The sequence below is a fragment of the Bos javanicus genome, chromosome 3 (assembly GCF_032452875.1).
Source record: "Bos javanicus breed banteng chromosome 3, ARS-OSU_banteng_1.0, whole genome shotgun sequence".
Classification (NCBI taxonomy): domain Eukaryota; kingdom Metazoa; phylum Chordata; class Mammalia; order Artiodactyla; family Bovidae; genus Bos; species Bos javanicus.
In genome coordinates, this window is record NC_083870.1 from 45794405 (window position 1) to 45806423 (window position 12019).

A 12019-nucleotide genomic window follows, 5' to 3' on the forward strand; every position below is an offset into this window, starting at 1 on the left:
ATGCTTTGCAATAATATATTAAATGGAAAAATAGTTTATAAGGTAATGAAATTGTTTAATAAAATGACTATAGTACAGGTTCTCATCTTTTTTAATATTTTTGATACCTCTCAATAAGGGTTTGCATGTGACACTTTTTTTTTCAATTCTTATAAAAATATATCAGTATGTAAGTTGGTACATATGCTATACAAATGGTTTAAGTAATAAAGATACATAATTAATGGTTAATTTCTTTGTTAATATTTTTATTTTTTAAAATTTAAGTGTACCATGTAATATCCCTTTTATTTATTTTAAAGTTTCTTCTTGTCTTGATAAAATAGAAATATAGACTCACTATAGTACCATTTGCAATCTAAAGAGAAAAATATCTTTTAAATTAATGCCCTGGATTTACAGCATTTGCATAGTTCCACAGACAATAGAATCCTTTCCATGGCGGTTATGGACTGAATGTTTGTCCCTCTTAAATTTTGTGTGGTGAAGGGCTGACTCTCAATGTGATTGTAATTGGAGATGAGGCCTTCTCAGAACTGTGAGAAAGAAATGTCTCTGACATTCCTTAATAGCAGCCCAAGTTGACTAATACAGAGTCTTAAGTCAGAGTCTGTTCAGTGTTAAGAATTACGAGAGTAATATCAGATGTATAAATTAGGGTTCCTGTGTTTGAATTCTTAATCTTTTCTGAAAAACATTAAAAGTCATTTTTCAATTAGGGAGCACTTAAGTACCTAGTATGTGATGTGTGTTCTGTAAGTGAAGGAGAGTACACACTGGGCCTTGCAAATACAGAGAGCAGCTTCATGTAGAAGATCTTCGCTTGCTGAGTAGGAGAGTGCCATGATGAAGTTTTTTTAAGGTACATAAACTTTTATTTGTGTTACCTATGGGTTCAGTAGAAATAAATCAAGTTTCCCATGCAATGTAACTAGCGTGTGAAGGGGTTCATTTATTTCTTGTTGATGATTTTTTTTTTCATTTTTTATAATTTTGTAACTTTTTACTTGTCTTTCTTAGGAAGGAATTGTAATGTGAGTTAACCTAAACATGTTGGGACCAAAGGTCCGTAAGTTATATATAGTTATATGTGTTATAAAATGATATGTACATTGCTATATACATGTACTGGATTTTAAAAATCTATGTTTGAATTTCATGACCCTCCCACACTGCCATTTTAATTTGTGTAGAGCATATTGCATTTTCAGACAAAGTGCCTTTGAAATTTCAGGCTTAGGGCAAGAATAACTTCAGGAACCAATGACTTGGTTTCATCTGGGAAACATCTCTACTTACCATCTCTTTACAGTTACCTTTTCACCTGTTTTCTTCATCTTTTTCTATATTCCTATACTTTGGGACTTTATTCTATATTCCTGGAATTTGGGCTTCCCTGGTGGCTCAGATGGTAAAGAATCTGCCTGCAGTGTGGGAGACCTGAGTTTGATTCCTGGGTTGGGAAGATCTCCTGGAGAAGGGAAAGGCTACCCACTCCATATTCTTTCCTGGAGAATTCCATGGACAGAGGAGTCTGGCAGGCCCATGGGTTTGCAAAGAGTCAGAGGACTGAGCGACTTTCACTTTTGCTTGTTTTCTTCATCTTTTTCTATATTTATCCTTTAAAAAATGATTCCTATATATATATTCAAAATGAACAATACAAGAATATGAATACAGATTGGTTCAGTGGAGTCTAAAATCTAGATCCATCACATACTAATTGATATCATGTGTTAAGCAATTTCTGGATGCACAGTTCTAAGTTTTATATGTAATTTTATGTCATCCTCAAAATGATCTTATGGGGTAGGTACTATGACTAATCAACACTTTATAGTTGAAGAAGTAGAGAGATAGAGAGTTTAAATAACCAGTGAAAAGCAATAGAGCTAAAATCTAAGCCCATTTAACCTCTAACACTGTGCATATTGTTTAGTAAATACTTAGCACAATTAAAGTTGTAAAACTCAAGACTGTTAGAGACTCCATCCTTCATCAATTATGTATTAATCATAATGAGTTAGTCATTGTGCATAAAGGAGAAAATATTCTTTGAATAGAGTTAATCAAATGAAAAATGTGGAAGATAAGTTATTTGGAAAGGTAGTACAATCTAAAGGAAAAGAAATCTGAGCCCGTACAAAGAATGAAAGTGCATTAAATATAGGAAAATCTAAGAGTTCTTGATTAGGACTGATTACCATGACTTTTCAAGGTTTTCAGACTTCAAGGTTATTTATGTTGATCTCTTAAATGTGGGTATAAGATGCAAAATTGAGGCTGTGTTCTTTCTTGTACTCCCAAACCAGCTGGAGTTCTGAGCTTATCCAAGAACCAAAGGCACCTTTGTAAATTCTTAAGTTACTTACTTAAACTCTCCTTACACTATGATTAGTGATAGACTTGGAAGAGGGTGGGGTAATTGGCTGAGATTGGGGTTTATAAGCAAGAGACTGTTAAGCAAATGAAAAGTTCAGTTCTCAACTGCTGAACATTTGTTAGATTGTTACCTGGATGAAGCAAGAGATACTTAACAAAAGGATTAAGCAACAGTTATTTATTTTTCTGTTAACCAGGAGTATTTATTGAAGAAAAAAATGCTGCCACAATACATTTTATTTAAATTAACATAGTTATAGCAAATTATGAAAAAATGAAAGAAACAAGTTTTAAATTTTATTTACTTATTATTTATTTTTAACCTGGAAAAGTAGGAGACATTTATAAAGAACTTAGGATACATCATCAGAGACAAAATTTAAGCATAATTTAAATAAGACAAAATTTAATGAATTAATAAGTTCAGCCTGTAAATTGAAAATGTTGGTATATGTGTATTATGTTGTATATATGTATAATGGCTCAATTAAAGTAAATAATGACCAGTACTGAAGAGGAAATATTTGCTTATAATTTAAAATGCAAAGGATAGAGGGAGCTTGCTGTGCTGTGCTGTGCTGTGTTTAGTCTCTCAGCCGCGTCTGACTCTTTGTGACCCCATGGACTGTAGCCCACCAGGCTCCTCTGTCCATGGAGAATCTCCAGGCAAGAATACTGAAGTGAGTTACTAGCCCTCCTTCAGGGAATATTCCCAACCCAGGGCTCAAACCCAGGTCTCCCGCATTGCAGGCCTATTCTTGACCATCTGAGCCACCATGGAAGCCTAAGAATACTGGAGTGGATAATCTATCTCTTCTCTAGCAGATCTTCCTGATCCAGGAATCGAACCAAGATGTCCTTCATTGCAGGTGGATTCTTTACCAGCTGAGCTACCAGGGAAGCCTGGAGAGAGCTTAATGGTGCATTAGGTTTGAATAATTGATACTGAGATGTAAAGCAAAGCTATGCTTTTATTTTTTATTTTTTTTAATTTTATTTTATTTTCAAACTTTACATAATTGTATTAGTTTTGCCAAATATCAAAATGAATCCGCCACAGGTATACATGTGTTCCCCATCCTGAACCCTCCTCCCTCCTCCCTCCCCATACCATCCCTCTGGGTCGTCCCAGTGCACTAGCCCCAAGCATCCAGTATCGTGCATCGAACCTGGACTGGCAACTCGTTTCCTACATGATATTTTACATGTTTCAATGCCATTCTCCCAAATCTCCCCACCCTCTCCCTCTCCCACAGAGTCCATAAGACTGTTCTATACATCCGTGTCTCTTTTGCTGTCTCGTACATATGCTTTTAGAAAGAGAATATATTGGCCAAATGACTTTCTGCAGTTGGAATTCAAGCTCTCAGCACTCAGTTCCAGTATTTGGGGGCCAAGACTTAGTGCTTTTATTTGTGAACTGAGGGCCTGTGATTGTAGTCAATAAGAGCTCCTTTTTGTGTTCTCTATGGTAGTAGTACAGAAGGCCACTTCTCAGATGCAGGATTCTAGTTTGTGTGTTGTGGCCTTCTATCTGCTTCCCAGAGAAGAATTGACAGACAGCACAGGGAAAACACATGCCTCTGATTTGATGTCGTGTGCGAATCTGTCTCCTGATCATATTCTATCATTTCTTAACCTAAATAAAATTAGTGCAGTGAAATTCTCTCAAATTCTGTTTGTTTTTTTTTTTCCCTCTAGAATCACCAGTACATTTTTATTGGGTTACTGAAAATGATTGGGGAAGCCAAAAGCCAAATTCTTTGCATGGGAGAAAATCTTCCTTTATAAGTAATATGCCTTATTTCTGAAAGGGTTAATGGGTCTCTTAAACTGCTCAATTTATCCAGAGAGGGGACCCTGTGACCCTGTTAGGACTTGGCTTTGGTCATTTCTTAGGAAGAATGCAATTTAGAACTCTCCTGTATTATTCTGCCAGCTGCTTAGTTATTGATGATATTGACTTTTAGTTTCAAAAAGTCTTGCTTTGGAAAATTGTTTTTAACAGCTCTCAACCACTCATGTCTTGTATTTTTATTTTATATCACTTTTCATTTGGGATATTATTAAGTCAAATCCTTGGTAACCATTCTCCACAATCCAATTTATTTTTACCCAAGATCCATTGAATTCAACTCACTGCCTTTTTGCAAAAGGTTAACCCAATATTTCATGTTGTGTTATACTTTCTACTTATGCTGTGCAAAAGAAAAGTTACTGTGATAAGCAGCCAATAAATTGCATTCAGAATGTTTATTCTTAAAAGTTACATTACTGTGCCAACATAGATAAACATAATCATTTATCACAATATGAATTGTGGAAGTAAAAACTAAATGAAATACAGCCATCTTTCTTGCATATTATCTAGTTCTTTTTTTTCCCCTTTAAATGTTGGCCACAATAACTACTTTAAAAAACGTCATCTTATTTATCAGCTTGAATTAATGTGTGAAATGACTAATGGTTCAAATAGGATAACTAAACAAACAAAATTGCTTCTGTTTCATGATAAAAAAATGTTTTCTTTTTTTTGTATATAAATAGGATTACTTATGTTTTCTATTGTTGGCTCATATTACTAGGTTGCTTTGGAATTATTTAATCGTGAGGAATATATTGTTTAAACCTCATAGATTTATTGTACATTTGTTGTCCAGAACACAGATATCTAAATTGATTGACTGAAGAAATATCATGTCTAACATATATAGCAATTACTAAAAGTAATCTTCATTTATGTTAGGCTAATAAAATAGGCCCCAATAATGTTTATTAGAATGAATGCAGTGTTCAGTGAAATTCACTGAATGTAGAATTTACTGTGTATTATTAATACTATTATTTAGTAACAGCTTTATTGAGATATAATTCACATACTGTACAGTTCACAAATATAGAGTGTAGAATTCAAAGACTTTTATTGTATTCATAGTTTGCTACTAAGACCGCAATCAATTTTCATCTACCCAAAGAAATCATATACCCTTCAGCATTCATGCTGCATTTGCCCCTAATCCTCCAGCCCCTGGCAACCACATCTACTTTCTGTCTCTATAGACTTCTCTATTTTGAACATTTTATGTAAGTGGAATAATACAGGATGTGGTATTTTGTAACTGACTCCTCTCAGCACAGTGTTTACTATGTGCATGTGTCTTGCTCATAAATTTCCCAAGTTTCCTGTTACTGATATCTGTATTCATTCCATTATGGTTGGATAGCTGCTTTGTATGATTTTAACCTTTTTAAATTTATTAAGGTTTGTTTTATGGCCTAGCATCTGATTTGTCACAGAGAATTTTTTGTGGACACTTGAGGCATGAAATTAAAAGATGCTTGCTCCTTGCAAAAAAAGCTATAACCAACCTAGACAGCATATTAAAAAGCAGAGACATTACTTTGCCAACAAAGGTCCGTCTAGTCAAAGCTATGGTTTTTCCAGTAGTCATGTATGGATGTGGGAGTTGGACTATAAAGAAAGCTGAGTGCTGAAGAATTGATGCTGTGCTGTCGGAGAAGACTTTTGAGAGTCCCTTGTACTGCAAGGACATCAAAGCAGTCAATCCTAAAGGAAATCAGTCCTGACTATTCATTGGAAGGACTGATGCTGAAGCTGAAGCTCCAATACTTTGGCCACCTGATGCAAAGAGCCAACTTATTACAAAAGACTCTGATGCTGGGAAAGATTGAAGGCAGGAGAAAAAGGAGACGACAGAGGATGAGATGGGTGCATGGCATCACTGACTCTATGGACATGAGTTTGAACAAACTCCGGGAGATGGTAAAGGAGGACAGGGAAGCCTGGGGTGCTGCAGTCTAGAGTCGTAAAGAGTCAGACGTGACTGAGCGACTCAACAACAACAAATTGTGTACCATATATCTTTAAGGCTGTGTTAATTTTTTGAAAAATATTTTTTGTCTTTGTCTTTTGGGACTGTATAATATCTCTTGAGTTCTCTTAAAGTTTGCTGATTCTTTCTTCTGCAAATTAAGATATACTATTGAGCCCTTCTAGTAAATTTTTTATTTCAGTTATTATAGTTTATTATCTCCAGAATTTAAAGAATAACTTTTATGTCTTTATGAGTATTCGCTGGTGAGATATTGTTACCATACCTTTCTTATAGTGGCTGCTTTGAAGTTTTTATTAAATGTTACACCTGAAACCTCTGAAAGGCAATGTCTGTGACCTGCTTTTGTTCTTTCATGGACCATATAATCCTGTTTCTTTGAATGTCTTGTTATTTTGTTTTAATGGAAAATGGAACATTTCAGATGATATAGCGATTCTGGATACTAATTTCCCTCTACCCCATCCCAGAGTGGGGGGCTGGTTGTTGTTAGCCTTTTGTTTAGTGATTTGGTGGACTGCTTTAGATATGTCTGTTTCCCTGATCTTTGATAGCACTCACATAGGGTGAGGCCATGGGCTTCAGTAACTGTGGTATGACAGTGCTTTTAGTGGAACTCTCTGTGCCTTCTCTTTGGATTTCTTTGTTAAATGGTCCACCTCTGTTGGTATCACACCCAGTTCTTAGTCTCTTTGATTACTAGTTGATTGCTCTGTTGTTTTTGGCAATGCCTTGGGACATATTAATAAATTACTTGACAGTGTCATTCAGTTAAATTTGGGCTCTTTTGCAAGAGTAGTTTTTAGGTGAGTCTTTGAGATTTCTTGTGGCCATACAGGAGCCATTAGGTATTCTTTCTGGTAAACTGTCTTGTGATTTAGTTTATCGCTCTCCTGAAGCTACCTCCTTCCTCTTAATTGTCTGGCATTGAACTCTTTATTGTTTTTGAGAGTACCCTTAGGCTTGAACTTCCCATGTATTAATTTAAATGAAGTCATTTCTTCTGTTTGTGTGACCTCTTTCTCTGGGAAAAAACCTCTGCCACAGCTCCAGATCTAGGGGTAGTTACAGTGGCCTGCATTTCTGGGAGCCACACTCCTGCTTTATGAGCAGGGCCCTGGTATAGGCAGTAACCTCTGATTTCAGTTGCTTCTCCTGGTTTGCTAACTCTAAGCCATGGGCGAGCTGAGATAATGGTGATCAGGATCCTGTTATGGGCCTGTTGCTCCTGAGATAGAGCCTTTCTTCTGTGAGTGGGTATGGGAGAAGCAAGGAGCTCCTGACTTCTCAGCTGCACTTTCTGGTCTTTAGTTGCTGCATAGCTGGTAGACTGGGGAGAGGGGAGTAGGTATGCTAATATCCTGCCTTTCTTTGGGAGATACCTCAGTGTCACCTAGAGGGTAGGCGGAGGGTCAGCCCTCTGTTCTTGGCTGTATTCACCGAGGTAGAATTTCTGTGTGCTGAACTGGGAGCCTGGAGGAGGGAGACAAGACTGCACTTCAAATGCCACAGACCTTTGCCATTCTTACCAAGTTTTAGTAGGTTTTTTTCAATAACAATTTTTTCATTTGCTCTTTGACTATAATAATTTCTGGAGACTTCAAAGGATTCTTATTTTTATTAATTTTTATCAGTTATATTGTTCTATTAGGTAGTTGATCTGCAGAGGTCCTCATTCATTCATTCTGGAAGAGTCCCAGTGGTCATGTTTCAAAGCAGACAGGCCTTTTAAATTAATTATTTCTTCAGTTATTCAGGTGCTGCTTTACACATGTGTTTAAAATGTTTTCTATTCTATTTTATACCTCAAAAAGTCACAATAAAATGTAGACTCCATCTTTGGTTAAATTCACATGTAAGCCCAACACTCAGAAGAACTGAATTCTGATTCAATCCCTTCCACATATTAATTGTGAGATCTTGAGCAGGTTACTTAATCACCCTGAATTTATTTCCACATCCAAAATTTTGAGATAACAGTAGCTATTTGTACATTAAATAATACATGTGAAAGCAGTTGGTAAAATTCTGAAAACTTAGTGGAGATTGTTATTTCTAGTTTAAATCGAATCTGTAATGAAGTGCCTGCCTCTTTTCATTCTTATTTAAGAATACTATTTATAAAATTTATCTTAAAGTCAACTGTTATATTTTACATGTTTTTGAACTCCTTCATGTTATCATAAATAAATATTTGTATAAAGTGAACTGGGATATCACCTAGTAAGTGATTTCTTTAGATAAGTTTGTTGTGGAATTACAATAGTATAAGGGGAAAACAACATTTTTAATATACATCTTTGGAGTATGTGTGTGGAATCTTAAAATTTGATTTTTTATAATCCCAGGATACTTATGCTTATATTTTGTCTATGCTATCTTCAGAGTATCCTGGCTTTAAATCCTCGAACACAGTCTCGTGCAACTCTGCGTTCCACTTTGGCCAAGAAATTAGACAAGAAACATTGGAAAAGAAATCCTGATAAGAACTGCTTTGTAAGTACGACTGATGCATGGTTTCATGCTGAAAATTATCTCATTCTATACTGTAAGACATGATTTTATATATAGAAATATAATTAAATATGTGTAAAATACAGCAGTAGTTTTTTCATATTTAAATATTTTATATTTGAATCTTCTAAAAAATGTGATTAATTTTGCTTCTTAAAAAATATTTTGAAATAGTTTAAAATCATATAAATTTAGTTTGTGCCAAATTTTATTTTTTGAAAATGAATAAAAACCTCTTAAAATATTTTTATAATAACACAATGATATGGACGAGTTTCCAAATTTCAGATATAATTCAACTGAAGAAGGGTATACTAGTATACACAAACTGTTGTTAAATATTCTTTTGGAGAACATATAAACATTAAGTGTTCAATATGAACATCTTGTATTTCCAGATGAGGTGCAGGTGGAAAAATCTGTGATTACTAACTGCTAGAATATTATATAATTGGGTCCATGAAATCATTATAGGGTTGGGATTATTAGGCTATAAATGAGGATTAAGTAAGTACAACTTTGAAGGCAATATTTAATATGCCATTTTATGAGGTATAAATATTTGTTAGGAAAACAACTTCCTTTTCACCTGATTTCCCAAATTAATTTCTCTAAGGGCTTCTTTGGTGGCTCAGATGGTAAAAGAGTTCACCTGCAATGCAGGAGACCTGGGTTCAATCCCTGGGTTGAGAAGATCCTCTGGAGAAAGAAATGGCAACCCACTCCAGTATTCTTGCCTGCAGAATTCCATGGACAAATGAGCCTGGTGTGCTACAGTCCATGGGGTTGCAAAGAGTTGGAGAAAAATTAATTTCTCCAACATTAATTTTCTCCAAGTGATTAGTGAACCAATTAATAAGTATAAACTTATTTAAGATTAGCTCTTTTGATACTTTGTGTATATGTTCTTTTTAATACAATGATTTTAGTTTATTTTTATGTACTTCTTAACTACATATAAACTCTTTTAGGATAGGAATTGAGGGTATTTGTATATGTACATTTGTATTTATCTGATTTTTAATTCTTCTGTCAATGGCCAACTAGCAAAGTTTTTTGAATTAAAAAAGAGAGAAATACAGGGAAACAACATGATTTGCGATGATAACACAGCCACTTAACTAGAAGATTTGGATTTCTAATTCAGTTTTCCTTGCTCCACTTCTGTGAGCTTTGCGTTCTACCATGACATTTCTCGTAGAGGTCTCTGGAAGGACACTAGTGTGCTCCAAATTAGATCAAGGAATGAATCAACTATCAGTTGTGATCCTGTATAATGATATAAACAATTGAAGGACACTGAAAAAAGAATCATGTAATTTTCAAACTTAGAAATCCTTTAATGATTATCAAGTCACTCTCATTTTAAATGTGTGAGAACTATGATCCAGATAAATTAAACTCTCTAGGGTTTCCCCTTAATAGATTATTATAGAGATACCAAGGGAACATTTTATGCAAAGATGGGCTCAATAAAGGACAGGCATGGTAGGGACCTAATGGAAGCAGAAGATATTAAGAAGAGGTGGCAAGAATACACAGAAGAACAAAAAGGATCTTCATGACCCAGATAATCACGATGGTGTGATCACTCACCTGGAGCCAGACATCCTGGAATGTGAAGTCAAGTGGGCCTTAGTAAGCATCACTACAAACAAAGCTAGTGGAGGTGATGGAATTCCAGTTGAGCTATTTCAAATTCTGAAAGATGATGCTGTGAAAGTGCTACACTCAATATGCCAGCAAATTTGGAAAACTCAGCAGTGGCCACAGGACCGGAAAAGGTCAGTTTTCATTCCAATCCCAAAGAAAGGCAATGTCAAAGAATGCTCAAACTACCACACAATTGCACTCATCTCACACGCTAGTAAAGTGATGCTCAAAATTCTCCAAGCCAGGCTTCAGCAATATATGAATCGTGAACTTCTAGATGTTCAAGCTAGTTTTAGAAAAGGCAGAGGAACCAGAGATCAAATTGCCAACATCTGCTGGATCATCGAAAAAGCAAGAGAGTTCCAGAAAAGCATCTATTTCTGCTTTATTGACTATGCCAAAGTCTTTGACTGTGTGGATCACAATAAACTGTGGAAAATTCTGAAAGAGATGGGAATACCAGACCACCTGACCTGCCTCCTGAAAAATCTGTATGCAGGTCAGGAAGCAACAGTTAGAATTGGATATGGAACAACAGACTGGTTCCAAATAGGAAAAGGAGTACATCAAGGCTGTATATTGTCACCCTGCTTATTTAACTTATATGCAGAGTACATCATGAGAAACGCTGGGCTGGAGGAAGCACAAGCTGGAATCAAGATTGCTGGAGGAAGTATCAATAACCTCAGAACTGCAGATGATACCAACCCTATGGCAGAAAGTGAAGAAGAACAGAAGAGCCTCTTGATGAAAGAAGAAAGTCAAAAAGTTGGCTTAAAGCTCAACATTCAGAAAACGAAGATCATGGCATCTGGTCCCATCACTTCATGGGAAATAGATGGGGAAACATTGGAAACTGGCTGACTTTATTTTTCTGGGTTCCAAAATCACTGCAGATGGTGACTGCAGCCATGAAATTAAAAGACGCTTACTCCTTGGAAGGAAAGTTATGACCAACCAACCTAGATAGCATATTAAAAAGCAGAGACTCTACTTTGCCAACAAAGTTGTCAAGGCTATGGTTTTTCCTGTGGTCATGTATGAATGTGAGAGTTGAACTATAAAGAAAGCTGAGCACCAAAAAATTGATGCTTTTGAACTGTGATATTGGAGAAGAGTCTTGAGAGTCCCTTGGCCTGCAAGGGGATACAACCAGTCCATCCTAAAGGAGATCAGTCCTGAGTGTTCATTGGAAGGACTGATGTTGAAGCTGAAACTCCAATACTTTGGCCACCTCATGCGAAGATCTTACTCATTTGAAAAGACCCTGTTTCTGGGAAAGATTGAGGGCAGGAGGATAAGGGGACGATAGAGGGTGAGATGGTTAGATGGCATCATCGCCTCAGTGGACATAAGTTTGGGTGGACTCTGGGAGTTTGTGATGGACAGGGAGGCCTTCCATACTGCGGTTCATAGGGTTGCAAATACAAAGAGTAGGACATAACAGCGACTGAACTGAACTGAAACTGTTTATTTAGAAGGGGAGACATTCACCATTATTATTGTTGTTGTTTTTATTATTCTTATTTTATGAAAAATTAGTATTTTCATTCCATAATGTTAGCTTATAAATTGTCTCATATTTTCATATTTTTTTGGTAATTGACAAGAATACA

At 35.8% G+C, this 12019-nt stretch overlaps 1 protein-coding gene across 3 annotated transcripts in view; it reads left to right on the forward strand.

Moving 5' to 3' along the window:
- DPYD (dihydropyrimidine dehydrogenase) overlaps window positions 1-12019 on the forward strand; it is a 930948-nt gene that overhangs the window by 30133 nt on the left and 888796 nt on the right. For all 3 annotated transcript variants that reach the window (XM_061411115.1, XM_061411116.1, XM_061411117.1), the window contains exon 2: window positions 8622-8732. In XM_061411115.1, the coding sequence (XP_061267099.1) occupies window positions 8622-8732 (111 nt within the window). The remainder of the gene's footprint in view (window positions 1-8621; window positions 8733-12019) is intronic.